The 25,338-nt window shown below is 43.1% G+C and overlaps 2 protein-coding genes and 1 long non-coding RNA gene across 7 annotated transcripts in view; 2 read left to right on the forward strand and 1 right to left on the reverse strand.

Moving 5' to 3' along the window:
* Positions 1-21,807, reverse strand: part of mpped2a (metallophosphoesterase domain containing 2a) — a 54,342-nt gene extending 32,535 nt beyond the window's left edge. Inside the window, exons 1-4 of one of the 5 annotated variants that reach the window (XM_077023155.1) lie at positions 21,146-21,341; positions 20,331-20,523; positions 19,128-19,366; positions 2,751-2,932 (exon numbers count right to left, since the gene is read on the reverse strand). In XM_077023155.1, the coding sequence (XP_076879270.1) occupies positions 2,751-2,932; positions 19,128-19,255 (310 nt within the window). In that variant the 5' untranslated portion in view covers positions 19,256-19,366; positions 20,331-20,523; positions 21,146-21,341. Of the gene's footprint in view, positions 1-2,750; positions 2,933-17,679; positions 17,761-19,127; positions 19,367-20,330; positions 20,546-21,145; positions 21,342-21,437 lie in introns of those variants that run through there. The other 4 variants (XM_077023153.1, XM_077023156.1, XM_077023151.1 and 1 more) reach the window with 4 other exon arrangements.
* LOC143527830 (uncharacterized) lies at positions 13,904-16,773 on the forward strand. The gene is made up of 2 exons (XM_077023150.1): positions 13,904-16,200; positions 16,606-16,773. The coding sequence occupies exon 1, from the start codon at positions 13,911-13,913 to the stop codon at positions 15,951-15,953; it is 2,043 nt and encodes a 680-aa protein (XP_076879265.1). The 5' UTR covers positions 13,904-13,910; the 3' UTR covers positions 15,954-16,200; positions 16,606-16,773.
* Positions 20,329-24,102, forward strand: LOC143527832 (uncharacterized). The gene is made up of 3 exons (XR_013134281.1): positions 20,329-20,542; positions 22,969-23,046; positions 23,611-24,102. It is a non-coding gene; the product is annotated as an uncharacterized LOC143527832 (long non-coding RNA).
* Positions 24,103-25,338: the final 1,236 nt, after the last annotated feature.

Consider the following 25,338-nt stretch of genomic DNA (forward strand, 5'->3'; position numbering starts at 1 on the left):
GTTAAACGTGAAAATAGTACTGTATGCCTACATACTTTAAGAGGGCATATTCAGTCAAACATGAATTTGTAAGCCTACATACTGTACATTAAAAGGACTTGATAACATGTTTAATCAGCTAAACATGAGATTTGAAATGTAAGCCATCATTTAGTACATTTAACCTGTTTTTGGGCGGCGGCGACTTTTCTCCTGGGCTGCATCAGTGCTTGACCCAGCGTCAGCAGAATTAGCAAACGGGTGCTTTGCGTTTAAATGGTACTTCAGACTGGTAGAACTCCTACAATAAACTAATTCCGCATTGCATAAGGTGCAAACAACTTTAGTCTTGTCAATGTCTCCATTAGGAAGCTTCTTAAAAATGAATTTTCCAGGAAGCAAACCTGGCGGCTTCGTGGCTGCATCCATGTAAGCACACGTGCGATTTGTTGTGGGTGGTAATTCACAGGTTTGAAAACTCGTTCTCGCCCCCTACTGTGCAATTTGGTTAGGAATACAGCCGAGCTAAACTATCAAGGTGAAAGTCATCAGTTTGCTTACCTATTTTGACCCAGTTCCCAACCCAACTTTAAGAATAGATTAATGGCGATATTTTTTATATTATATATAAATATGTATATATAGAGAGAGAGAAATGGAGAGAGAGAAATATAAATATGATAAAAATATTCTTTCTTTATTTGTTCTTTTCCCCAGACTGCCTTCATGTTGGTGTTAAAAATAGTTCTCCTCAGCTGAATTTCATCTTATGTTATGGCTGCCAAACCAGAGTGCCATAATTTACATAAAGATGCTGCCTAGTCCAAATTTAAAAATGTTATTAATAACTCGACAGTACGTATTGCAGTATGGTGCTGTTAGTAGAAATGCTGGAGTCTGAGTTCTGCTGGTTTGACCCTTTGCTCCATTACACTGAGCAGAAGGCTCTTTGCTTTATGAGGTGCTATTAGTGAGGAGGGCAAATGCTACAATTGCTTCCCATGGAGTCTGACACGTGGAGGGTCAGGTGAATGGTGCTGTTTAAGCGCTCTTAAAGAAATTCTCATATTTAAAAAGGATTAAAAAATAATAATACATGTAATAAAACTAAAAGAATGATTCCAAAAACCCAAAAACAAACAAAAACTATTTTGTCATCAGCTGGATGGAAGAGTGTATTTTGTCTGTGTATGCTGAGAGCAAGAGAGAGCGTGTGAGATGATATTACAGTGCAATGTTTACACTAACTCCAGTGCTAATGACTGCACGTCACGCATCAGAACCCACTAAAGAGATAAATTAGCCCGTGGCTACTCTAGTGCAATGCTAGGCAGGATTGATGTTTTAATCTCAGAAAAATTGTGTCTACCATTTAAAGACGAGACACTCTGTCTTACTGACACGCCCCCACAAAACCCTGCACTGACAGGCCATCAAAATGTGAGCAAAAGAGAGAGAGAGGGAGCAGGGGAAACACAAAGGATGAAAACACTGCTAAAGGGAGGAGAAGAGACGAGGCAGAGCGAAAATCAGGACATGGAGGACCAAAGAGAGATGTATAAGCTGGCCATGGAAGAGGTGCTAAAAGTGGCTAACTGCTAAGCTCACGGCTCAACTGCAGGCAGGACCCACTGCAGCTCTGTCTGGCATTGCCACGGAGATGAGCAGAATGACAGGTGCAGGGATCCAAGTGGCAAAGACAGCCAGTCAGCTTTGGTGGAAGCAACATGCTGATAGGCGCCATGAAGATAGGATTCTTCCCCTCAAGACATTTTGACATTTGAGGTTGCTTAGAGTGAACAATGTGATTTGATCTGTTTGGACAATAAGCTTGAAATAAATTGCTGCTGACTGAAATTTATTTAATGGATTAAAGGAATTCAGCCTCATTTATTGGCTCATGGTGATGAAACCAAAGAAAATTATAAAAGATAAATATTATAATAATCTGGGGAAAATACAGAATGTAAAAATATACTTTTAAAATCTTTCTTAATGAGACAATGCTCTAACTAATTGAAACTTCAAAAAATAGAGATAAAAGATAGAAAAGACGGTGAAAGCTAATTAACGCTGGATTGAAACCAGCATGTGTTCTGCTACAGACATTAACACTAAATGACAAAATGACAAAGACATTAACACTAAATGACAAAGAGAATAGCAAGGAAGAAAGAAATGCTTTCATTCTCTGAAGACAGGCCCACTCCAGAGGAGTGAGATTAAAACTTAAGAAACTTAATTTCACTGCCTTAAACAGGTTCTCCATTCAAGGATCACTATGTAGTTAACATTAATTTTGCTACAAAACTTGCAGCTTCTCTTGAGTATGGCGATGAGTTGGCAGGTGAGAAACATTCACTTGGCACTTCCACAGCGTTTGGGAAAGGAGCCAAGCTCATGTACACCTTGTGTTGCTGGAATCATCTAATTACTTTCAGTAATATCCTTTTATGAAAAAGATGTCAGTGTTTATCATCAGAAGTAAACAAAGCAAATAAACAAAGATAAATAATCTTATTATTGTACGAGTATTACAATCGGAAGCCAATGAAAGTTAATGTACTGTCATTATGATATGCTATTTATTGAAACTGTGTTTCTGCAGGAAGACGGAGCAAGAAAAGATGACATTTGACAGGTTGGCTCTGAGACTGAAGAATTCTCTGCATGCCAGCAAGAACACTGTGTGTGTGCATGTGTGTGCGTGTGTGTGTGCAAAGGTCTGACACTACCTAGAAGTCAAATGGGATTTAATGGCAGATCTTTACCTAACCAGTCGTTAAACTTCTTGACCTCGGAGGGCAGGCCGAGCTCCGTGAAGTCCCCTGTGTGTAACAGCACGTCCCCATATGGCATCTGGATACCATCTGTGCGGGAATGTGTATCCGACACGCACACGAAACGCGTGTGACCACTAGGCTTTGGAGTGTCGTACGGAATGGGGTCCACCCTGGAAATCAAAGAGACAAAGGGGGTGGGGAGGAGAAATTCTTAAAGTGGCATAACATTAAATATAATAATAATACCCAATTATTGCATTTATTACAGCAGTTTTTCCTTCACACAGGATGCAGGATGTGAACTCTTGAATTTAAAGCAAAACCACCAGTTTCTCTGGGATGAATGCATCATGTTGCAGTGTTCATGTGACTGTGCTAGCGTGGGTAGAGTGCCACACCTAGAGCTGTGACAGCTCCACTTGAAATCCACTGGGGTTTTTTCACAGTGGTATTTTCAAACCCACTTTGCTCCAATACTGAGCTTACATTATCGCCTCCCATGACCCACTCTTTGTGTATACCCAAGACTGAAACAATATTTTCTTGACTTTAAGTGAAGTTTCAAACGTTTTATCATTTCTCACAATCTGGTTTTGTGGATATACATTATTACACACCATTTTAATATAAAAAGCTTATTTCACCCAAGGAGTAACTAAACACTTGACAGATTCTGTAACATAAAAGAACAAAATTTGTTTTGTTCAATGTTGCTGTGTTGGGTGCCAATTATTAATCGGACAGCTGGTGAGCCCTTTGGCATTGAACATCACATTATTTATTTTTAAAATCAATAGAGGTTCTAACAAAACTAAATCCAGACTCTCTCTTGCACTGCCATCAAAGAGACAATGCACTAGTCAACATATACCTTCTATTCTAGAGTGCTCATGAGAGTGAACACCCACAAACAGAACAAAAAAAACATTCACTGTAAGTTATGTCAGCCAGTCGGATATTTCTAGCTCTATCCGTGTGAAATCTATTCATTTATTCCAATATTAATAGTGGGAAAAGATCTGTAGGATATCTGTTTCCATTTTACATAAATGTGGCCATACAGACTGCTTCTTTCACTGTGGCAGTCCTACCATTATGAAAATGTTACTGGTTTTAAAGTGAAAGTGAGGACTTTGGTTTGATTGAATGCTGTAGCAACACGCCTACCCACACCTGTTGTAGACCAGCCATTTTTATGACTGTGCCACTCTCCACCAGATTATAGCCTGCGCCGGCCATAACAAAATTACTAATGTCTGTTCTATGTTAAAATTGCCACACCCACATGCACCAGTGCAGTGGTTTTGCACCTTATTTTTACATTTGCGTTATGATTATAAAAACAGTGTCCTAAATGTGTGTAATTATTTGTGCTGAAAGCCATTTTTGCATAAAGACGAAGTAGTCCTATCAAAGTAGTGTAGCTGAAGGCTTGTAGTAGCCATCTAAAGAAAAGTAGAGCATCTGTCTATTTAGGAGAATCACAAGCTTTTCATCTGGACATCTTTTCATTTATTTTTCCAAATACTGTTTGCAGGGAAAAATGGGGGGGTGCGGGGGTTGGTGTCTTTTCCATGTCTGGGAAAAAAAGAAGCAGTCGTAATTGAAGTCAGCAACATGCAGTAAGCAGTACTTTCTGCTTTCACTATTATTTCATTACTAAAGGGGGCTGTCAGTCCCCAAGAAAACCCTTTGCTCTAATTAACACTTACAGCTCCTGCCTGACTAAAAATATAAAGGCCCTTTAGGAAAGGAGCAGGGTGAAAACACACAGCCTTGTGTGTGATGGTGCACACACACATACACACACACACACTCTCTCTCTCTCACCCAGACAATGTGCCATTAAAGAGAAAGAAGCAGGAAGCAGTTGCACATACAAAGACAACCTCTAAAAACAGCACAAGAAAATCAGAGGATGATAAACAGTGTGAGCACCTTCAAAACGTGGAGCAAGAGTAATGTGGAAAGAGCACAAGACACATTTGAAGTACAGAAAAAACAAAATAGTACTTTCTATGGTAAAAACATTTTCAATAACCATTTTCTCATTTGTGCGTGCTTGTGTATGTTTTTGTTCAAGTAAAAAAAAACAGATTCTCCCCAGAGATGGACAGAATAAAAAGCAAAAGATTGTAAAACAGTAGCATTTTGTTTATTATTAAAATGCAGCAAATAACAGCAAGTGAATGTAGGCACACATGCAAACATATAGCCCATCACCTGACACATATTTGTGCGCGCACACACACACACACACGCACTGTCTGTCTCTTCCTCTCTGATTAAATTCAGTCCTTGGTGGTCAGAGCAGCCATGCAGCTTTAAAGGACTCGGCAGATCTAGTTATAGAGGCAGCGAGGGCGAGGGTCTCCCTGCCTCCCCCACACCCTGCCTCCCTCACAGCTACTGTGTGCCTAATATGGGTCATGTGAACATTTATTAGAGTCAGAGCTAACACAGCTCCATGATATAGGTTACTGAATATTGTTAGAATACATGAAGACAACATTTATTAACAAATCCTACATGTCTAAAAATATAAATTACTGCAATTTATGCAAATGAACAATTGATTTTTAAATGAAACCATTAATGTATAGCAGTGCAATTGGCACATTTTTCTATAGGAAAGTCACTGCTATTCAATGACTGTTGCCTTAATTGTGTGAAAATCACCCCAAATTTTGTAGAATTTACCTTTATTTAAGCTTTTCCTTGACTCTCATGATTCTCATATTTGGTTAACTTGTAGTTTTATTCAACAGGGAAGATTAAGCTTTAATAAAAGGCTACATAAAAAATAATGTCACTGACTAATTATTTGCACATGTAACTTTAAATGACACCTGGATGTGTATACCTTAGCAGAGTTTCAGTTTGTCAGAGAAGGACTGAGGCTTTCTCATAGGGATGAGTGAAACTATTGCTTCTACCACACCACAGGCAACTCAGAGGCATCATGGCAAGAGGCCACTCCAGCTGTTTCAGGTTGAGCCCGTGATGAAACAAAGAGCTTGGTGGCTGCTGCTCAGGCCCACACGACACACAGTGAACATGAGGAGCTAGTGAGAGAAAAGGCTCCATCTGTCTGCAGCCGGGCTGTAACTCTGCTTAAGGCAAAGGCATTATGGTGAATTTGTGTTTAATTGCACTGCAGTTTCACATAATAATAAAAAATAAAATTAAGAGGCATGGGATGTGCAGTAGTCATTTTTGATTGCTCTTATAGTAAATGTATGATGTATATTGGTAACATCCTGTCACGGTGACGGCTCCGGACCCTTCCCTGTGGGTGTGTCGTTACGTTGTCTGCGTGTCGTTAGGTCCATGTTTGTACTTCCGTGGGCGTGGGTTGTCTGTGAGCGTGTTCGTTTGTTACACCTGTGCCTTGTCTCGAGATCACGAGGGTGTGTGTTAGTCTGCTATATAATGTGCGTTCGCGCAATGTCGTGTGCTCGTCTTTGTCTTGGTTTGCACGTCGTGTGTGTGTTTGTGTTAAACGTGCTAATAAAAGCAAGTAACGTTGGCTACTGCAGACTGGATCCGTGTCTCATCCTTCCGCCCACTCCCAGCGTCACAGAAAGACGAGCCTACAACGAGACACAATGCCAGGCTACAAGGCGAAGCCCAAAAAGGGGAAGAAGCCCAGCAAGCGGCACTACCGCTCTTCTTCCTCCCCCCCGCGCCGCGAAGCCCCGCCAACTTTGGCGCAGCTCGAGCTGGACCCGGTCTGTGCGTCCCTGCTACGACAGGCAAGGGTGCACCACAACCCCGAAGCGGCGGAGAAGCTCCGCCAGGAGGCGGTGCAACTTTGGGTGAAGTACCACCCCCCTTCGTCCAGAGAGCTTTCACCCCTGCGGGTGAGCTCCTTTGCGCTCGGCGGTGTGGAGAAGATCCCAGAGAACGAGTTTGGAGAGGGGGATTCCGAGGCAGAGGACTCGGACGAGGAGGAGGGCTACCCTCCATCGGTGGGCGAAGCGTCCACTGTGGACTACTGCGGAGGAGTGGACTCGGCTCCCTCGGTCTGCTCCGCCCCCACGGTGGACTATGGGGAAGGCGAGGAGGAAGGGCTGGACTACCCTCCATCCGTTGGCTCTGCTTCGGCAGACGATCTTAGTGAGGGCGAAGGGGACTATCCACCCTCCTTATATTCCGCTCCCACCGTCTACTACGGAGAAGACGAGGAAGAGCGCTACCCTCCGTCCGTGTACTCGGGTGTTTCCGAGGGCACGGATAGCGATCCCGGCACTGAGGAGGAGGGCAGTCCGTCCCTATCTGAGCGTTCTGCCGGGACCGTCAAGGGGTGGAACCGCTCCGAGGGAGGCGCTTCCTCTCATCGCTCCGAGGGGAGCGCGATGGAAGGCTCCCGGGGTGGCAGCCCGGAGCTGCCCATGAGCTGGAGCCAGGGCAGCGAGGCGGCGACCGAGATGGAGGTGGATGCTCCCGCTGTCTACTCCAGAGAGTGGTCGCGAGGCGAAGCGGGTGTATCGAGTGGCCAGTCGGACGAGGAGTCAGACCAAGGCACGGCACCAGGCGCGTCAGCCCAGCGCGCGGCACCAGGCGCGTCAGCCCAGCGCGCGGCACCAGGCGCGTCAGCCCAGCGCGCGGCACCAGGCGCGTCAGCCCAGCGCGCGGCACCAGGCGCGTCAGCCCAGCGCGCTGCACCAGGCGCGTCAGCCCAGCGCGCTGCACCAGGCGCGTCAGCCCAACGCGCTGCACCAGGCGCGTCCGCCAACCATACTGCACCGGGAGGAGGCTTCGCGGCAAATGCGGGAGGGGTCCCGTTCGCTGCAGCGCCTGCAGCTCCCGTGCTCTCTCCTCTCATCGCCCTACTCATGGCGCGTAGCTTGGCGCCTGTTTCATGTCCGTCTGTCCCTGTTTTCGTGTTTGTTCCCGTATGTTTACCTAATCCCCTTTTCCCGTTCGTGCCCATGTTTGTGCAAGTACCTGTATGTGTATTCGTGAATGTACCGTTTTGTATGTCTAACGTGTTTTCCCCTGTCCTCCCAGGGAGGGTGTACTAGAGCCGTTCGTGGCGGCTCCCGCCGTCGGGGGTGACGGCTCTCGGAGGCTCAGGGTCCCTGAGGCTCCGGATCTGCCCGTTGGTGCTGGTTCGGGGCTTTCCAGCTGCGCGGGACGCTCCGGGAGTAGCGAGCCCCTGGCGGAGGGTTCTGTCACGGTGACGGCTCCGGACCCTTCCCTGTGGGTGTGTCGTTACGTTGTCTGCGTGTCGTTAGGTCCATGTTTGTACTTCCGTGGGCGTGGGTTGTCTGTGAGCGTGTTCGTTTGTTACACCTGTGCCTTGTCTCGAGATCACGAGGGTGTGTGTTAGTCTGCTATATAATGTGCGTTCGCGCAATGTCGTGTGCTCGTCTTTGTCTTGGTTTGCACGTCGTGTGTGTGTTTGTGTTAAACGTGCTAATAAAAGCAAGTAACGTTGGCTACTGCAGACTGGATCCGTGTCTCATCCTTCCGCCCACTCCCAGCGTCACACATCCAAAATGTACAAAATACAATAATATAAAAAATGTTATATCACCCACACCCAGCAATAATATTTCCTTTGGCACTGATTCGACATATTTTTTATGTATACTCAATCAGTGTCAACACAAACAACTAGATATACTTTAAGGGGTTTAACTCGTGATCGAGTTAATTATCAGGTGCATTATAAGGTGCACTCATATGCATACATAATGCTTAAACATTAATTAAACATTGATTAAAAAAAAATAAATCATCATTTACATAATCCCCATTTACATGGTACGTTTTTATATGTTCTTATCAGTGGTCTTATATCAATGTTTTAGACCATCACCTGACAGGTGACAGAAAGAGAAACAGAGAGTTAAGACAGAAAGGTAGACAATCTGACCCGGACGTTAGCAGAGATTAGCATTAACACTGACAAGCTTGTTTCTTGTTGTCCAAAGTGCACTAAGAATAGTAATCTCACAGCAAAACAAGACAATAGTCCGAAATGAATCAGTCTCAGACATGGCAATATTCTCTTCTGCACATACAGAACCTGATTGTAAAAGCAGTGAATGCCGGATATAGCCTGTGCCCCCCGACCAGGGAGGAGTCCCTGCATCATGGTGTTTAGGCTTCAGATATTCCATGAAGCCTTTATTGATTACATATGCCATGTGGACAAAGCAAGAAAATAATAAAGAGTAGAAAAAATAAACATGTAACATCTGCAAATAAAATCTTTGATTTGGGACACTGACAATCAACTAGGTCAAAGATGACAGCTTGGGATAAAAAACAGAACAGACTATTGGACTGCACACAAGCAGAGCAGAACACAGTTCTATACACCACACATACATAATCACAAAACTTTATAGGACATTTATAACTTAACCATCCAACATTTGAATAGCTGGAAAAAAAGAACCCCCATTACAGTTTGAAAATGTTAATATACCTATATGTTCATGTACATATATAATATTCAGTTCCATATGTAATATTTAAAAACAATCATATACCATGATACTGCCCTATTTATTACTCCACTTTACAAAAGAACAACTAAACATGCATAATTACATTATGGCAACTGCAGACATTTGAAGCTTGGAGAAACACTTATTTTATTTAACTTCATTTTGACAATTAGATGGGGAAACCATTCCTGTGTCCCCAATTATTCTGAAGAAGAAATGACAGCCAGATAATTTGTGTGTCCACTGCTTTCAAGGACTCAAACTGCTAAAATGGCACTACTGCTGTTTAAAGCCCATTTCTCCTTCAACCTGCTGAGGTCAACCACCCTACCCACCTTGTCTGATTGACTAGGAGGAGCTGTCAGTCAAAGTGCTGCATACCCACAAGCCACCTGCCGCCCAGCCAGACAGGGGAGTAATTATGTTGAAGCTCCCCTACCATGCAACACTCATTATGACTTAATGATTCACCCTTCAATGGCCTAATAATTTAGAGCTGGGGTTAAGGTCAAAGAGCATTCCCCGATTGCTAACCAACTGGAAAAGTTGAAAAGGCGTAATCTCAATCCTTGTTAACTAACGTGAAATTACATGTGAGGTGCTTGATTGTGAATATAAGAATTAAGGTTAGGGATGTCTTACCTTAGAGACAGTTAGAAGGATTTTTAAAGGCCAGAAAGTGTCCTGGTTTTGTTATTTATTAGCTCACCTCATGCTTTGATTTTACCCTTCTCTCTGAATGGAGGTGATTATTAGGGCGTCTAAGTGGGTTGTAGGTGGGGAGAGGCTGCATGATGGCACCCGGCTCCCACCGATTAGGGCATACATGGATGACATGACTACATTGACGACAACTGTTCCATGTACTCGGCGGCTGTTGGAGAAGCTAGGTGATAATCTTAGGCTGGCTAGGATGAAGGTAAAACCCAGTAAGTCTAGGAGTGTTTCAATTGTGAAAGGGAAGTTGACACAAGAAAAGTATGTGATGGAGGGAGAAGTAATACCGTCTATTCTGGAGAAATCAGTTAAGAGTCTAGGTAGGTGGTACACCGCAGCACTGAACGACAAAGAGCAGGTTGTAGAGTTAAGGAAGGAATTGGGTGAGGCTATTAATAGTATCGATAAGTCCTTTTTGCCAGGTAAATTAAAGTTGTGGTGTTTGCAGTTTGGATTGTTGCCTCGTCTAAGGTGGCCACTAACAGTGTATGATATTCCAATGACTGAAGTTGAGAGGCTAGAAAGGATTGTTAATAAGGCTGTAAGAAAATGGCTTGGGGTTCCACATTGTCTTAGTAGTGTGGCATGGTTTGGGAGAGGAGTACTAGAACTGCCACTAACAAGCTTAGTTGAGGAGTTTAAATGTGCCAAGGTAGGCAGAGAAATGTTGTTGATGGGGTCGAAAGATGCACTGATCAAAGCAGCGGCACCAGTGACACGTACAGGAAGAAAGTGGAGTTCCCAAGAGGCAACTCAGGCAGCAAAGAGGGCATTGGAGCATAGAGATGTTGTAGGGCAGGTGCAAAATGGTAGGGCAGGACTAGGGTCAGGTGATACATGGAGGGCATTCAGCAAGGCCACATCTCCTGAGAGAAGACGAATGGTGACTGGTTTTATTCGAGAGCAGGAGGAGGAAGTAAGACGGGCAAAAGCTGCAGGACAGAGTAAGCAGGGTCAGTGGATGAAATGGGAAAGTGTAGAGAAGAGGAGAATCACCTGGCGAGAGTTGTGGGCATTGGATGCGAGTCGTATAAAGTTTCTTGTGGGAGCTACTTATGATGTGCTTCCAACTCCACAAAACCTTGGGCAGTGGTTAGGTGAGGATCCAACTTGTAAGCTATGTGCAGGAAGTGGTACATTGAAGCACATCCTGTCGGCATGCAAGGTGAGTTTGTCACAGGGACGTTATACATGGAGGCATAATCAGGTACTTAAATCACTGGCAGGTGCACTTGATAAGAAGCGGTTGGAAGTTAGTGGCATGCCAGTTGCTAGTTCCAATAGAGTAATTAGGTTTGTGTGTGAGGGGCAGCATAGCAAGGAGCCAGCACAGGTTTCAAAAGTTGGCGATAAGTGGGCTGATGCAAGAGATTGGAAACTGTTGGTTGATGTAGGCTGTAAATTGCAGGTTCCAGAGTGTATTGTTGTCACAAACTTGAGGCCAGATGTTGTGTTGTACTCTGAAAGTAAGAGGATAGTGTATTTCATAGAGCTAACTGTTCCATTTGAGGACGAAGTTGATGCAGCATATGAAAGGAAAAGGTTGAAGTATGCAGATTTGGTGGCTGAGGTAAGAGAGCGGGGCTGGCAAGCATATATTAGACCTGTAGAGGTAGGGGCTAGGGGTTTCGTGGCGAAGTCTGCCACAAGACTACTGGCTGAGTTTGGATTTAGAGGCTGTGTGATGAGAGCAGTGGTAAAGGAGTTGTCAGAGGTAGCTGAGAGATCAAGTCAGTGGGTGTGGCTAAGAAGGGCTGAGGGTAGGTGGGGTAAGGATAGTACTTGAAGAGATAAATTGTTTGGTGGGTGTGTTGTTGAGATATGGGTAGGATTGTCACTTGGCTTTTCCGATAGCCGTCGGGTGGCAGGGTTGTTGGTAATTTTGCGATGGGCTACATTGTGAGCTTGGAGGGGGGTGGGTCTGGGACGCCAGACTCCACTGATGAGCCTTCTGGAGGTGTTGAGGGCTCAATTCATCGAAACACCAATGAAGGGAGGTGCCTTCCTGATGACCCCAAGGAAAAGCTTGCAAGGTATTGTGTGTGTCCATGTCACTTTGTTTTGAAGGTCAGTCCAGGTTTGTTTGGTGGTCTGAGTACTTGGCAGTTGAGGCAATGGACCATGAACATAGTGCGCTGTGCTTCTGGATCCTTGTCGAGCCAGTATCAGATTGTAGCTGCTGCTGTGTTCTGTTCAAGCAACTAGTGTGTGCATAGGGTGTGTGAAATCTATCTTGTCCAGTAGTATTGTGTAGGTATTATTAGATCATGGTTGTTGGTTGGTTAATACATCCTAGCCAAGCCTGTTGCATGACTCCGGATGTTAGGTGCAGGATTTATCATCTTCCTGTTTTATGTTACTTGGTGTCTAGTTAAACTAGTGACTGCTGTGAAAAGGGCAGCTGACAACAGGGGAAAGACTCTGTGACAGCTTGGAAAGACAGCTGACAAGAGGGAACAGACCCTAACGGTGCTGCCATGGGCTAGCAACTCATGGCAGCAGCCACCATGGTACCCATGTGTGTGCAACCAAGTAAGCTACATTGAGGAATAAAAAAGCAATACCCCAAGAGTCAGCGAGAGCAGGGGTGGAAGATGACTCACAGGTGGATAACATGGTTACGGACTTTGGAACGGACATGACTACGAGAAGTGGGTTGAGCATACAGGCAGGCAGGGTGGTAGGGGAAAAGGCGCTGCAGACTTGCGTGTGTGGGTGGCGCAAGGTCACGTCAGTGAGAGGGCTGAGGATTCACCAAGGGAAGATGAAATGTTTGAGTGAAGGAGTGCAGGGGCCCCGCATTGAACAATACCTTGCACAGAATTGTTCAAGTCAGTCGGCTGAAGTCCAGCGGCAGGTTAGTTACCACAGTCCGCAGGATATCAACACCCTTGTTACTATAGAGGCCAACTCAAGCACAGGAGGTGGAGAGGAGGATAGCGGTGATGGGCCAGGTGTTAGTGGAAAGCAAAAGGGAAGAGAGAAAGGGTTAGGGCACAGATCGAAGGTTAAATGGCCTGGGGCAGGTGATAAAATGTTGTGGAGGAGTGTTAATGATGATTTGAAAGGGATGTTGGAAGGGTTAAAGGGAACAGCGGAAAGTAAGTTGAACAGGCTAGGTAAAGTTATCTATGATTATGGTGTTGCAAGATTTGGTGTTGTGCAGAAGAAAGGAATGAGTAAGGCGGTTTGTAAATCAAGGAGGCAGGTAGAAATAGGAAAACTTGTCAAGGAGTCAAGGTTATTGAGGAAGCAGTGGAAGCGGGGTGATGAGCAGGAAAGAGAGGGCATTGAGTTACTGCAAGACGAGTTGAAAAGTAAGTTAGGGAAATTGCGGAGAGCAGAAGCTATGAGGAAAAGAAGGAAGAAGAAAGAGCGCGCTAGAGAGGCATTCTTTAAGGATCCGTTTAGGTTTGTTAAAACGTTGTTTAGTCAGGAGAAGTCAGGGAGCCTAAAGGTAGGAAAGAAGGAGCTTGAGGGGCATTTTCAGAAGGTGTACTCAAGGGAGGAAAGGACTAGTGAATTGGAATTGCCAGCAGATATTCCGCCAGTAGGTGACCTACAGTGGAAGATGGATGTTAATCCCCTTAAGTGGAGTGAGGTACAGGATGTAGTGCGGTGTGCAAAAGCTGGTTCGGCACCAGGGCCTAATGGAGTTCCATATAGATTATATAAAAGTGCGCCAGATGTTTTAAAGTTGTTATGGAGGTTGATGATTATAGTGTGGAAGAAGGGGATTATCCCAAAGGATTGGCGAAGGGCAGGTGGTGTTCTTATTCCGAAAGAGAAGGATTCTGTAGCCATAGAGCAGTTTCGTCCCATAAGCTTGCTTAATGTGGAGGGTAAAATATTCTTTAGTGTAGTTGCACGTAGGTTGGCAGCGTTTCTGAAAAGGAATAAGTTAATTGATACATCGGTGCAAAAAGCAGGGATTACAGGTTTTTCAGGGTGTATAGAGCATAGTAGCATGATTTGGCACCGGATTCAAACAGCGAGAGCAGAGAGAAGAGACCTACATGTGGTATTCTTGGATCTGGCTAATGCTTTTGGTTCGGTGCCACATGCTCTGTTGTGGAAAGCATTTGAATTTTTTCAGATTCCAGATGAGATTACGAGGTTAGTTAAAGCTTATTTTGGAGACATTCAGTTTTGTTTCAGCACAGAGGAGTTTGTTACATCTTGGCAACGTCTGGAAGTAGGTATAATGGCAGGGTGCACAATCTCACCATTGGCATTTACAATGGCAATGGAGGTGATTATTAGGGCGTCTAAGTGGGTTGTAGGTGGGGAGAGGCTGCATGATGGCACCCGGCTCCCACCGATTAGGGCATACATGGATGACATGACTACATTGACGACAACTGTTCCATGTACTCGGCGGCTGTTGGAGAAGCTAGGTGATAATCTTAGGCTGGCTAGGATGAAGGTAAAACCCAGTAAGTCTAGGAGTGTTTCAATTGTGAAAGGGAAGTTGACACAAGAAAAGTATGTGATGGAGGGAGAAGTAATACCGTCTATTCTGGAGAAATCAGTTAAGAGTCTAGGTAGGTGGTACACCGCAGCACTGAACGACAAAGAGCAGGTTGTAGAGTTAAGGAAGGAATTGGGTGAGGCTATTAATAGTATCGATAAGTCCTTTTTGCCAGGTAAATTAAAGTTGTGGTGTTTGCAGTTTGGATTGTTGCCTCGTCTAAGGTGGCCACTAACAGTGTATGATATTCCAATGACTGAAGTTGAGAGGCTAGAAAGGATTGTTAATAAGGCTGTAAGAAAATGGCTTGGGGTTCCACATTGTCTTAGTAGTGTGGCATGGTTTGGGAGAGGAGTACTAGAACTGCCACTAACAAGCTTAGTTGAGGAGTTTAAATGTGCCAAGGTAGGCAGAGAAATGTTGTTGATGGGGTCGAAAGATGCACTGATCAAAGCAGCGGCACCAGTGACACGTACAGGAAGAAAGTGGAGTTCCCAAGAGGCAACTCAGGCAGCAAAGAGGGCATTGGAGCATAGAGATGTTGTAGGGCAGGTGCAAAATGGTAGGGCAGGACTAGGGTCAGGTGATACATGGAGGGCATTCAGCAAGGCCACATCTCCTGAGAGAAGACGAATGGTGACTGGTTTTATTCGAGAGCAGGAGGAGGAAGTAAGACGGGCAAAAGCTGCAGGACAGAGTAAGCAGGGTCAGTGGATGAAATGGGAAAGTGTAGAGAAGAGGAGAATCACCTGGCGAGAGTTGTGGGCATTGGATGCGAGTCGTATAAAGTTTCTTGTGGGAGCTACTTATGATGTGCTTCCAACTCCACAAAACCTTGGGCAGTGGTTAGGTGAGGATCCAACTTGTAAGCTATGTGCAGGAAGTGGTACATTGAAGCACATCCTGTCGGCATGCAAGGTGAGTTTGTCACAGGGACGTTATACATGGAGGCATAATCAGGTACTTAAATCACTGGCAGGTGCACTTGATAAGAAGCGGTTGGAAGTTAGTGGCATGCCAGTTGCTAGTTCCAATAGAGTAATTAGGTTTGTGTGTGAGGGGCAGCATAGCAAGGAGCCAGCACAGGTTTCAAAAGTTGGCGATAAGTGGGCTGATGCAAGAGATTGGAAACTGTTGGTTGATGTAGGCTGTAAATTGCAGGTTCCAGAGTGTATTGTTGTCACAAACTTGAGGCCAGATGTTGTGTTGTACTCTGAAAGTAAGAGGATAGTGTATTTCATAGAGCTAACTGTTCCATTTGAGGACGAAGTTGATGCAGCATATGAAAGGAAAAGGTTGAAGTATGCAGATTTGGTGGCTGAGGTAAGAGAGCGGGGCTGGCAAGCATATATTAGACCTGTAGAGGTAGGGGCTAGGGGTTTCGTGGCGAAGTCTGCCACAAGACTACTGGCTGAGTTTGGATTTAGAGGCTGTGTGATGAGAGCAGTGGTAAAGGAGTTGTCAGAGGTAGCTGAGAGATCAAGTCAGTGGGTGTGGCTAAGAAGGGCTGAGGGTAGGTGGGGTAAGGATAGTACTTGAAGAGATAAATTGTTTGGTGGGTGTGTTGTTGAGATATGGGTAGGATTGTCACTTGGCTTTTCCGATAGCCGTCGGGTGGCAGGGTTGTTGGTAATTTTGCGATGGGCTACATTGTGAGCTTGGAGGGGGGTGGGTCTGGGACGCCAGACTCCACTGATGAGCCTTCTGGAGGTGTTGAGGGCTCAATTCATCGAAACACCAATGAAGGGAGGTGCCTTCCTGATGACCCCAAGGAAAAGCTTGCAAGGTATTGTGTGTGTCCATGTCACTTTGTTTTGAAGGTCAGTCCAGGTTTGTTTGGTGGTCTGAGTACTTGGCAGTTGAGGCAATGGACCATGAACATAGTGCGCTGTGCTTCTGGATCCTTGTCGAGCCAGTATCAGATTGTAGCTGCTGCTGTGTTCTGTTCAAGCAACTAGTGTGTGCATAGGGTGTGTGAAATCTATCTTGTCCAGTAGTATTGTGTAGGTATTATTAGATCATGGTTGTTGGTTGGTTAATACATCCTAGCCAAGCCTGTTGCATGACTCCGGATGTTAGGTGCAGGATTTATCATCTTCCTGTTTTATGTTACTTGAATGCTGCCGTTTTATGAAGATGGGATTTTTTTGGGGAGGGAGTTGTTATAGCATTCTCTGTATTAATATTTCAGAAGACCACGTTTGGGAGATGTGGGGCACAGAACTATGAAAAGAGCCTTGCAGCCAAGCTTTTGATGGGGAGAGCATCATCACATCAGTGATCTGACACAGGAAATGGACTTCCCCATCTTATCCGCCTCTCTCAGGGCTGTGCATGCATGTGTAGGACAAGCAGGGGCAAAAACCTCTATGCCAGGGATAAAAACCAAATTAAAATGATAATCATCAAGGTAACAAATACTTCCATCATGCTGTTTAACTCCATTACTCTTGCAGGTGAAACATCAATAAGCATTTATCTGTCCCGTACCCCCCCCCCACACACACACACACATATACAGCAACACAACACTTTAACACTTTTTAGAGGCAGAAGACAGAAAGAGAAAACATAGAGAACAGGGGGATGGAGAAAACAGAAAGGAAAGAAGGAGAGAATCTCATCTTCAGCCTCCATCAGCTGTCAGCACTAATTCAATAAACTTCAGAGCACAAAAAATGTATATACAGAACAGAGAGACAGAAATATGCAGAGAGAGAATTACAAATACAAACACACAAAACTATAATTGCTTCATCTGAGAATCGCGCCTAGATTTCAGCACTTAATTGCTTAATTTGATGCCCCTGTCATTAACACATGCCTCGTAGAAGATTAATCACCTGCAGCCCCTCTGTACTCCCCCACTTATGGGCACAAAACCCACATTTGTTACTGCATAGTGCAAGAAGTACTACATGAGAATTCTGCTGTTTAATTTTGTTGTGTGATAACCTGACTTTGAATCCCTAGAGAAAGATGAGCAGCATCGTGTTTCACCTCTGAGCCGATGTAGGTGGTTCCTCTTTGTGGATCAACTACGTATCAGCTTATTTAGGAGACAAAAAAGCAGGCTGCCCAACATTCCAGGCTATCCTTAAAGATACATGATACCCAAGAATTAAAACAAGGTTGAGAGTGACAACATGAACTCAGGTGCACAGTACTTACTGAGCTCTAAAAGGTTTTTTTTTTTACTACTAGCCTTTTTCTTTTAGGTAGTGTTTGCCTAATAGGTCCATTTAAATCTAGAGTCTCTACTCACTGGTGAGGGGGCAGATTGCTTTGCACCACTGGCATCCTGGGTAGACAGGAGCAGGGCTGACATCACCTTCATCACAGCAAGCTGCGTGCAGAGGGTGGGGGCAGGTCAGCTTCTCCACCAACATCAAACATGTACTAGACCTGCCCAACATCAACTACCACTTGACCCAAATAACCTTGACTCACTGTGTGAGAATCGAGGGTTCTCTCATTTCAAAGGCATTGGGAAACACACACGCACACGCACGTGCGCACACACACACACACACACACACACATACATACACACACACACAGCTAAAACAGGCTGAGGAACCTCGAGCTCCTCAGAGAGTTCAATACCTCTTCAGGCAAATGCATCCTTAGACATTAAAAAACAATGAATTAAATCTGAATTCATTTGTTTACCATCTCAACAATCTTTCCACAAACAAATTCTATACACAGCCTTTTTAGCCGTGATGGACAAAAGCCAAACAGTCTTGAAAAAAGCTATCTATATTGGTCTAAATCTACTCCTTCAAACACAGAAAGAAAAAAGGACCAATTTCTAAAAACAAGGGAATGTAAAAGTTGTGAGGTGGATCAGTCCTGTCCATCTTGCTTTCACACACTATGCGATTTCAACCCAGATGCATGATGATCGCTAGTGGTAAGCACTGCCACGTGTGTATTGATTTAGTTAGACAAATACAAATACGAAACGAAAATGAAAAATTACTTCTAAATAAATACAGCAGTGCTCGATACACAGACACAGGTTCCCTCTGGGTTCCTTGGGTCAGAACAAGAGCGGGACGAGTCCTGTGTCTACATACAACACCCTGCATCAAATCAGCAGCATCCCAAATCTCCAAGACAGCTATACTGTTAAACTCAGATCTTCAGAAAGTGAAGAGGGTAAAAGAAAGCCTTTGTCCTTCCATATCTCCATCACTACCCTCTCCTTAAGAAGACCAGATTTGTGTTTATGCTAAAATGAACTTTATATAGCACAGGCCCCTGGCCAATCAGATCATCATCTCCCAAAGGAGGAAACGGGTAAGGGGGCAAGGAGGGGACCCATTACATGTCTTTGTTATCACAAATATATACACAAATGACAACAATGAGATAATAAGCTGAGGGTACTATGCTTATTTGGTACATGTTACCACAGTGGTAAATGGGAGCTTCGGTGTGAAAAGTGGACAAGATAGAGAAACAGACTGGGAATCAACTGGAAAGCTGCTGTAATGCAGCCTTCATCTCTTATGCAAGAGCAGTGATGGCTCATTGGTGAATTAAACAAGCTAACAAAACCATGAAGTGATGGGACAGCATTTGAAAGGTTTTTCCTTTTTTTGCCCCCATTTTTTGCATATAGTTTAAAAGACAAGTCATTGCTCATTTTGTCCATGCAGTATATCAGTATAGAAGCATCACAGAAATCCACAGTGGGTGACTCACATGTGCACATGGGGTGGCTGGAAGCGGCTCTGGTTGATGTTGTAGTGTGTGAAGGCCTGTGTCGGGTTAGAGCTGTACTCATCCACTGAGATGGTCACTTTTCCTTGCGCCGGCATTCTGTGGGCCATCTTTCCTCCCAGACACACACAAGAAGCTTCACCAGCACCCTGGAGTGGCCCACACAGCTAGCATCCTGCAAAGTCACTGCCCAGAACCCCAGAAGAACCTGCAACTAGAACCTGGAATAAGGAATGGGAATCAAATTAGTAAATAGCAACAGTTATTTAAATAAACATATCTGCAAAATTCCAAAACAAAAATAAGACAACAAAACTAATCTAAACTGCATTATAAAACAATTGTACTTTAATGTGGACTACGTAAACAAGTTTAAGATGACTCATCTACTAAACCTATTAAATTGGTTCCCTAATAAGTTAACAATGTTGTCGACAAGCTAATTAATAATGACTGATCATTCACCAAATGAAGAAAATGCAGATAAAAAAAATATTAGATCAAAAAGCAAATATCACCTTCCCCACACAAAGCAATCTTAACACTGTCACTGGAAAACCAAACATTAATTATTTTATTACCTGAAATATTTATGCAAAATCTGACATTTGTGCATTGGTGCACCTACTTATTTTGCTGATGACCCAGAGTGAATTTCTCATGTAAATATTCTACTGATTTTACAGTTTTATCACTGCTTTCCAATTTAAAAATCACCTTAGAAATACATGTTGCTGATATATTATACCGAAATATCTAAATTATTTTATTGCTAATTTTAAAGCCATTTACTTTCTGATACTACATAAATGATACTACAAACAAGCAAATTCAATTATTTTACAAATATAGAATTTACTCTGGCAGGTAATAATAATAATCAATACAGTTAAGCAATAAAACCCTGCAGCAGAATTTTACACTTGTGAAAAACCTACATGAAATATCTACACATCACCAAGCAGTAAAACTGTCACATACATTTCATTTACTGTTATGTTGAAAATTAAACAAATGATCAACACATTTCAAATAATGACATAGTGGAAAAAATGACATATATTTGTGCATGCATGAAACTGAGTCTCAGCAAAGTTACATGACACAAACTGACATCAAAACGTGTCCGCTCTGAGGAAAGCCGCATAAAAATGTAAACTTCAAGTGGACAACAAACCGAATTACCAGCAAAACGTTCACCCTCATGCAATCCTGGGGCAACTGACCGTGACTTCTGCCCTGTCACTCAAAGCGCTTGTCCGACAGCGAGTCCTCGAGGTATTGACAGTATGGAGTTGACATCTCAGCCTCAAGCATTTATACAGAACACGCCGTCGCTCATTCAACACCGGCGACCGACTGCAGACCTATTGGTTAACTTTAAAAACGTATCAGAGGTGAGTAACCGAATAGTTAAATCTAAATATTTATATATAAACAATAATTTATCCAACAGCTGGACGTGGTCGTCCGTGGGAGGCACCAACTTTCTAAGAGTTTCATTACTGTCCCATCATTTTACCTCACGAACAGATCTCACCTCACGAACATCTACCAACTCTGCCGTGCTAGCTGTTAGTTATACAAAACCCTCCCTCTCTGCCCAGGCCTCTGGAAACACATCCAGTACTAAAATATCCAGAGAGTATTAATATGTTTAAACTAAGCACGTGGTGTATGTGCGCTTGGTGTGTATATGAAACAATAAACTAACTTTAACTGGAATAAACTTGGACGCATTCGGACGCTTAAAAACTAGCTGTGGCAACACAAACGTTCACCCACTTATTCTGCTCCGTTCACCTTAGCTCGCTAGCAGCTAGCTTAGCTGAACCTGCCACCGCATTGACAACGCACGACTTAGCTAGATAAACCAATGCTTTTCCTGAGCCTTTTGCCCTCAACTCTTCATTGATTCGAAAAAAGGGACACATTTCTATTAATTTAATCTAAAAGACATGTTTTTTTACAATTATACAATGTTCTTTCGGTCAATTTACTTGCTTCATATAAAGGAAAAGCCGTCCAATTGAACCTGTGACACCGCGTACTACCAGATAACCGCGTCGCGTTCACCGCCGCTGCCGATATAGATGCACAATATCTGAATGAAACGTTGAACTCTTGTGGTTTGGTAGCAAATAGGGCACCGAAAGGATTTCATTCAACGGTACGGAACCGCTCTAATCTCGTTGATCCCCCCTCACAAATGACAAGGGACCTCTAACCCGCGGCTTTTGTGTCTTATTTTTTTTCTTTGTGAATTTCAAAGCTGCAACAAAAGGTGAATACCTTTCCGCGGATAAGTCCGGGGTCACACTCTTCACTGATAACGTTGTTGGTCCGCAAGCGAACGTAGATCGCAGTAGCAAAGGCGAGGAACACGGAGCCAGCGGGGCAGGACCCTCGACCCTGCGAGACCTTCGGCTGCAGCTGCGGCTCCGGCGAGACGGACAGAAACAGTGAGGGGAGTGAGGGAGTACAGGCACGCCTCGGTCTGGCAGAGGGGGAGTTTCAACTGCAGTGTGGGGAGAAGGAACTGCCACGGGGGTCAGAGAGCATTAGCGAGAGCATAGCCTCGTACAAGCATGGCGGAGGGTGCGTGAGAGAGTTTGTTCACCCCTCCCAGTCTGAATGCTACTCGAAAAAAATAATCTGCCGGTGCCATTATAGCCCGCGTGTAGCGGTGGCGTCCGCACGTGGATTGTACTTTTCCCGTACAACAGGAGGATTTATTTGCCACTACCCTTTGTTGTTCGGCTAACACTTAGGCTATGCCCTTCTCCAAGATTGTGTGTGTGCCTACATAAACGTTGCTTTTATGTATTTATTTTATGCTTTAATATTTATGTCTTTATTTTACAGACCCAAAGATTATTTGGAGAAGGTAGCTCAGGTTGACGAGGTCTACAAGGTTCTATAAAATGTAGTATTACAAGACAATTCCTTTTTAAGTTGCAGAGCTGGCATGGGATTGCATTTAAATGTCTGAGGGAAAACAAAAAATACATTTCACCAATTAGTTTTCTTGGGTACTGGTAATACTTTAGTGATAGACATCTGTGCATATCTAATTTATTCTCTCCAAACAAGTTACATTGAAGTTAAGATTTGTCTGGTCAAACTATTAAGAGTTCTGCACATTTATTTTATAACTTCATATAATTTCAATATTGTAACCCAGACATCAGACACTTAAGAAAACATGTGAAAGACTATGTTCGTATAGCCAGGCCAGGTGTATTCATTACCGACGATTCAGATTCTATACACCATTACCACTCACTCAAACACATCATTTCCATTTGACTTTTCTCTTATCTTCATCAACTAGCCAATGGGTGTGAATGTAGAGATGCTAAAATTTTATTTTTTGAGGCCACATTTTAACAACGTGCCATCATTTGGTCCCCTGGCTGTGTTTGAAAGAGAGAAAGAGAGAGGCGTGATGATAGATACTGCTCCAAATGTCACAGGAGAAATGGCTTCTGGTATGAATGTTTTATTCACACTTCTTCCCTCGTCACAGCTATACAATAGAAAATGTAAATGTTATGCAGAAGGCTAAAATATCCACTATATATTTTATGACCTTCTACAAAAGAGGCTGAAATGACTTCCCATGAAAACATAAAAGTACTAAAGAGAGAGAGAGAGGACTGTGGAATGTGCAGTGCAATGGGTGATATTCAGTTAACCCAAATTTGGCAGGCAAGGCAAAGGAGGTTTAGTGATATAGGCTACCTCACACAAGTGCACACGCAAGTGCATACACATAATACACACTTTGCACTGATTATACATCTACCTTACTACTCTCTAGGTGGGAGAATCACAGAAAACCATGAGTGACTGTATTAAGTGAAAAGACTTAAGAAGAAAGAATACACTCATATGAGAGGTGAGGCCAATCTAAAATTTTAACTATCAAGAGAAACAAATTAAAAAAATTATATTGAGATTCTGATGACAGAATACAAAATCTGATCATCAGTATGTCATGGCATTATACCATCTGAGAGAGCATAGTCCCTTTGATGAGGATTATTATCATTTTTATTATTTATTTTTATTTAATGTTTTTATTAATGGTATTCATTTAGTGGGCTTTTTTGTTTGTCGGTTTGGGTTGTTTTGTCTAAAAGTTAGTTATGAAGGGTATCATTTGATATAGTCCTGCTAGTAATGGTACATTCTATTAAAGTGAATTCAAGCCAGTGAGAGGGTTAGTCATGTTACGTGCCAATTAAACATAGTGCTAGATTGGTACTGGATTAGGTGCTGAGTTAAGTGTCATGGGTCTATTGCTGAATGTTGTGTTTACATACAGAAATCTCACATTGTTCATCTGTCAGCATTGTATTAAGATTCATTCCACTTTCATTTTAATGCTTCACAGTTCTAATCATAGTGTTTTTATTTGATCCATGATTTCCCCTCTTCTGTTCTATCCCTTACATTTTAGAGTGAGTGAAAGAGAAAGTAAGAGAAAACAGAGACAGCAAAGCAGTACGTTTCTTTATTATCTCCTCCCACACATCTTCTGTCTTACCTCTGGTAATATCTTTAGCCTTGTGGAGTGAAAGGTTAAACAGAGCTGAGTACGGCGACCTCTCAGACTATCATCTCTCTGTGGCTAAAAGCTAATCTTGAAAGACAGATCAAACACTTTATCACTCTATTTTATGTCTGGTCTTCCATCCCATTTCCCCCTTAGGCTGAGAAAGTGAGGTGAAAGTGCAGAGAAGTTAAAGGTCAGACACTGTTCCTTGTGGACATGTTTACATTAATCTAAGAGCAGTCTTGCTGTTTATTGTGTAAAGTTGAAGATTAGAGGATTAGCAACGCTTATGGAACAGTAAAGGAATAAAAGTCTAACTTCTGCAGTTTCTTGCTAGTGATGTTTATTTGTTTATGAAACTCAATGACAAATGACACATCCTGTTGATAATATGAACAACACATATACAAACACAACCTATTATAGTTTGGGGTTGAGTATTTAGTATTTGGGATTTGGTATTTAGTGATTCTGTGCTTGCTACTGAACCTCTACTAAGCAAGGAAGTAGTGTGCCCATTAAAGATCAGAAGTCTGTGTGTGTGTGTGTGTGTGTGTCTAGGGGGCTGGTTTTGGGTGGTATAAAAATCTCATCACTTTCTTTCCTGCTGTGCTGTTTGTTGATGCTTGGTGATTGTGTTTTGCACTGCAATTGTCTTTGTGTGCATGTGTGTGATAGAAAGAGAGTACAGAAGGAGAGGGAGAGTACAGAAGGAGAGAGAGAATACACTTTGTGCCTTTCAGTTGAGGCTTTCAGAATAACATTCAGTTACCAGTGTATTACACTGTGCCATTCTAATGTGCCAAAAATGTTAGTAAATAAGAATAAGTGGAGTTGTAAATAAACGTATATACTAAGTAAGATGTTCCTAAATAATACTAATAATAATAATACTAAGTACTAAGTAATACACACCTAGATAAAAGAACACTAGAAAGACACCCATTGACATACCAACACAATACATCCAACACACACATCCTGTTTCCATTCACCAGAATTCTGATCAGTAAGCATGTGCACCTGTTCCTTATTTCATGCTCACTATACCTACCCCACTGGCACCTCCAACACCGTGCATTGCTACTGTACAAGAGTGTCTCAACTTTGCTCAAGCCTTCTGTTGCCCAGTCATGCTTTGAGTGATTACTGCCAGCACTTTGTTTTTGAATTTCTGTCTTTTTTGTTTTTATCCTGGCTCAATGCTGTGCTACTTGCTATGTGTTTGGTTATGAAGAAAAAGAGACGCCTCTACTACACACATGACTTGCTCCCTCCCTGCCACGGTCACACCATACTTTGCTCCAAATTTTTTGGCTCAGCAAGTCTAATTGGAAAATGGAATTGCTGTGCTGAACAGTGAACACAATCCTCTAATGCCAAATAAATTACAGTGAATGGGAGGTAAAAGAGATTTGGGATTGTACATGATATACAGAGAAAATAACCAATATACATATGAAAAGTCTGGTTTGAATTTATTGAATTAAATTTTTATAAGCTTAAAAAATGTTCCATCAGCAGTCAGCCAAGGAAATATCTAGTCCTCTTGCCTGTTACTGAAAAAAAATGCATAGTTGCATAGTAATTTTATGCCTTCCAGTAAATAAATCCAAACACGTTGTTGAGACA

This window comes from Brachyhypopomus gauderio, chromosome 12 (assembly GCF_052324685.1).
Source record: "Brachyhypopomus gauderio isolate BG-103 chromosome 12, BGAUD_0.2, whole genome shotgun sequence".
Taxonomy (NCBI): Eukaryota; Metazoa; Chordata; class Actinopteri; order Gymnotiformes; family Hypopomidae; genus Brachyhypopomus; species Brachyhypopomus gauderio.

What these genes read in the sequence shown, in the direction of transcription:
- LOC143527830 (XM_077023150.1), top strand. Translation starts at nt 13,911, where the DNA reads ATGATTTGGCACCGGATTCAAACAGCGAGAGCAGAGAGAAGAGACCTA.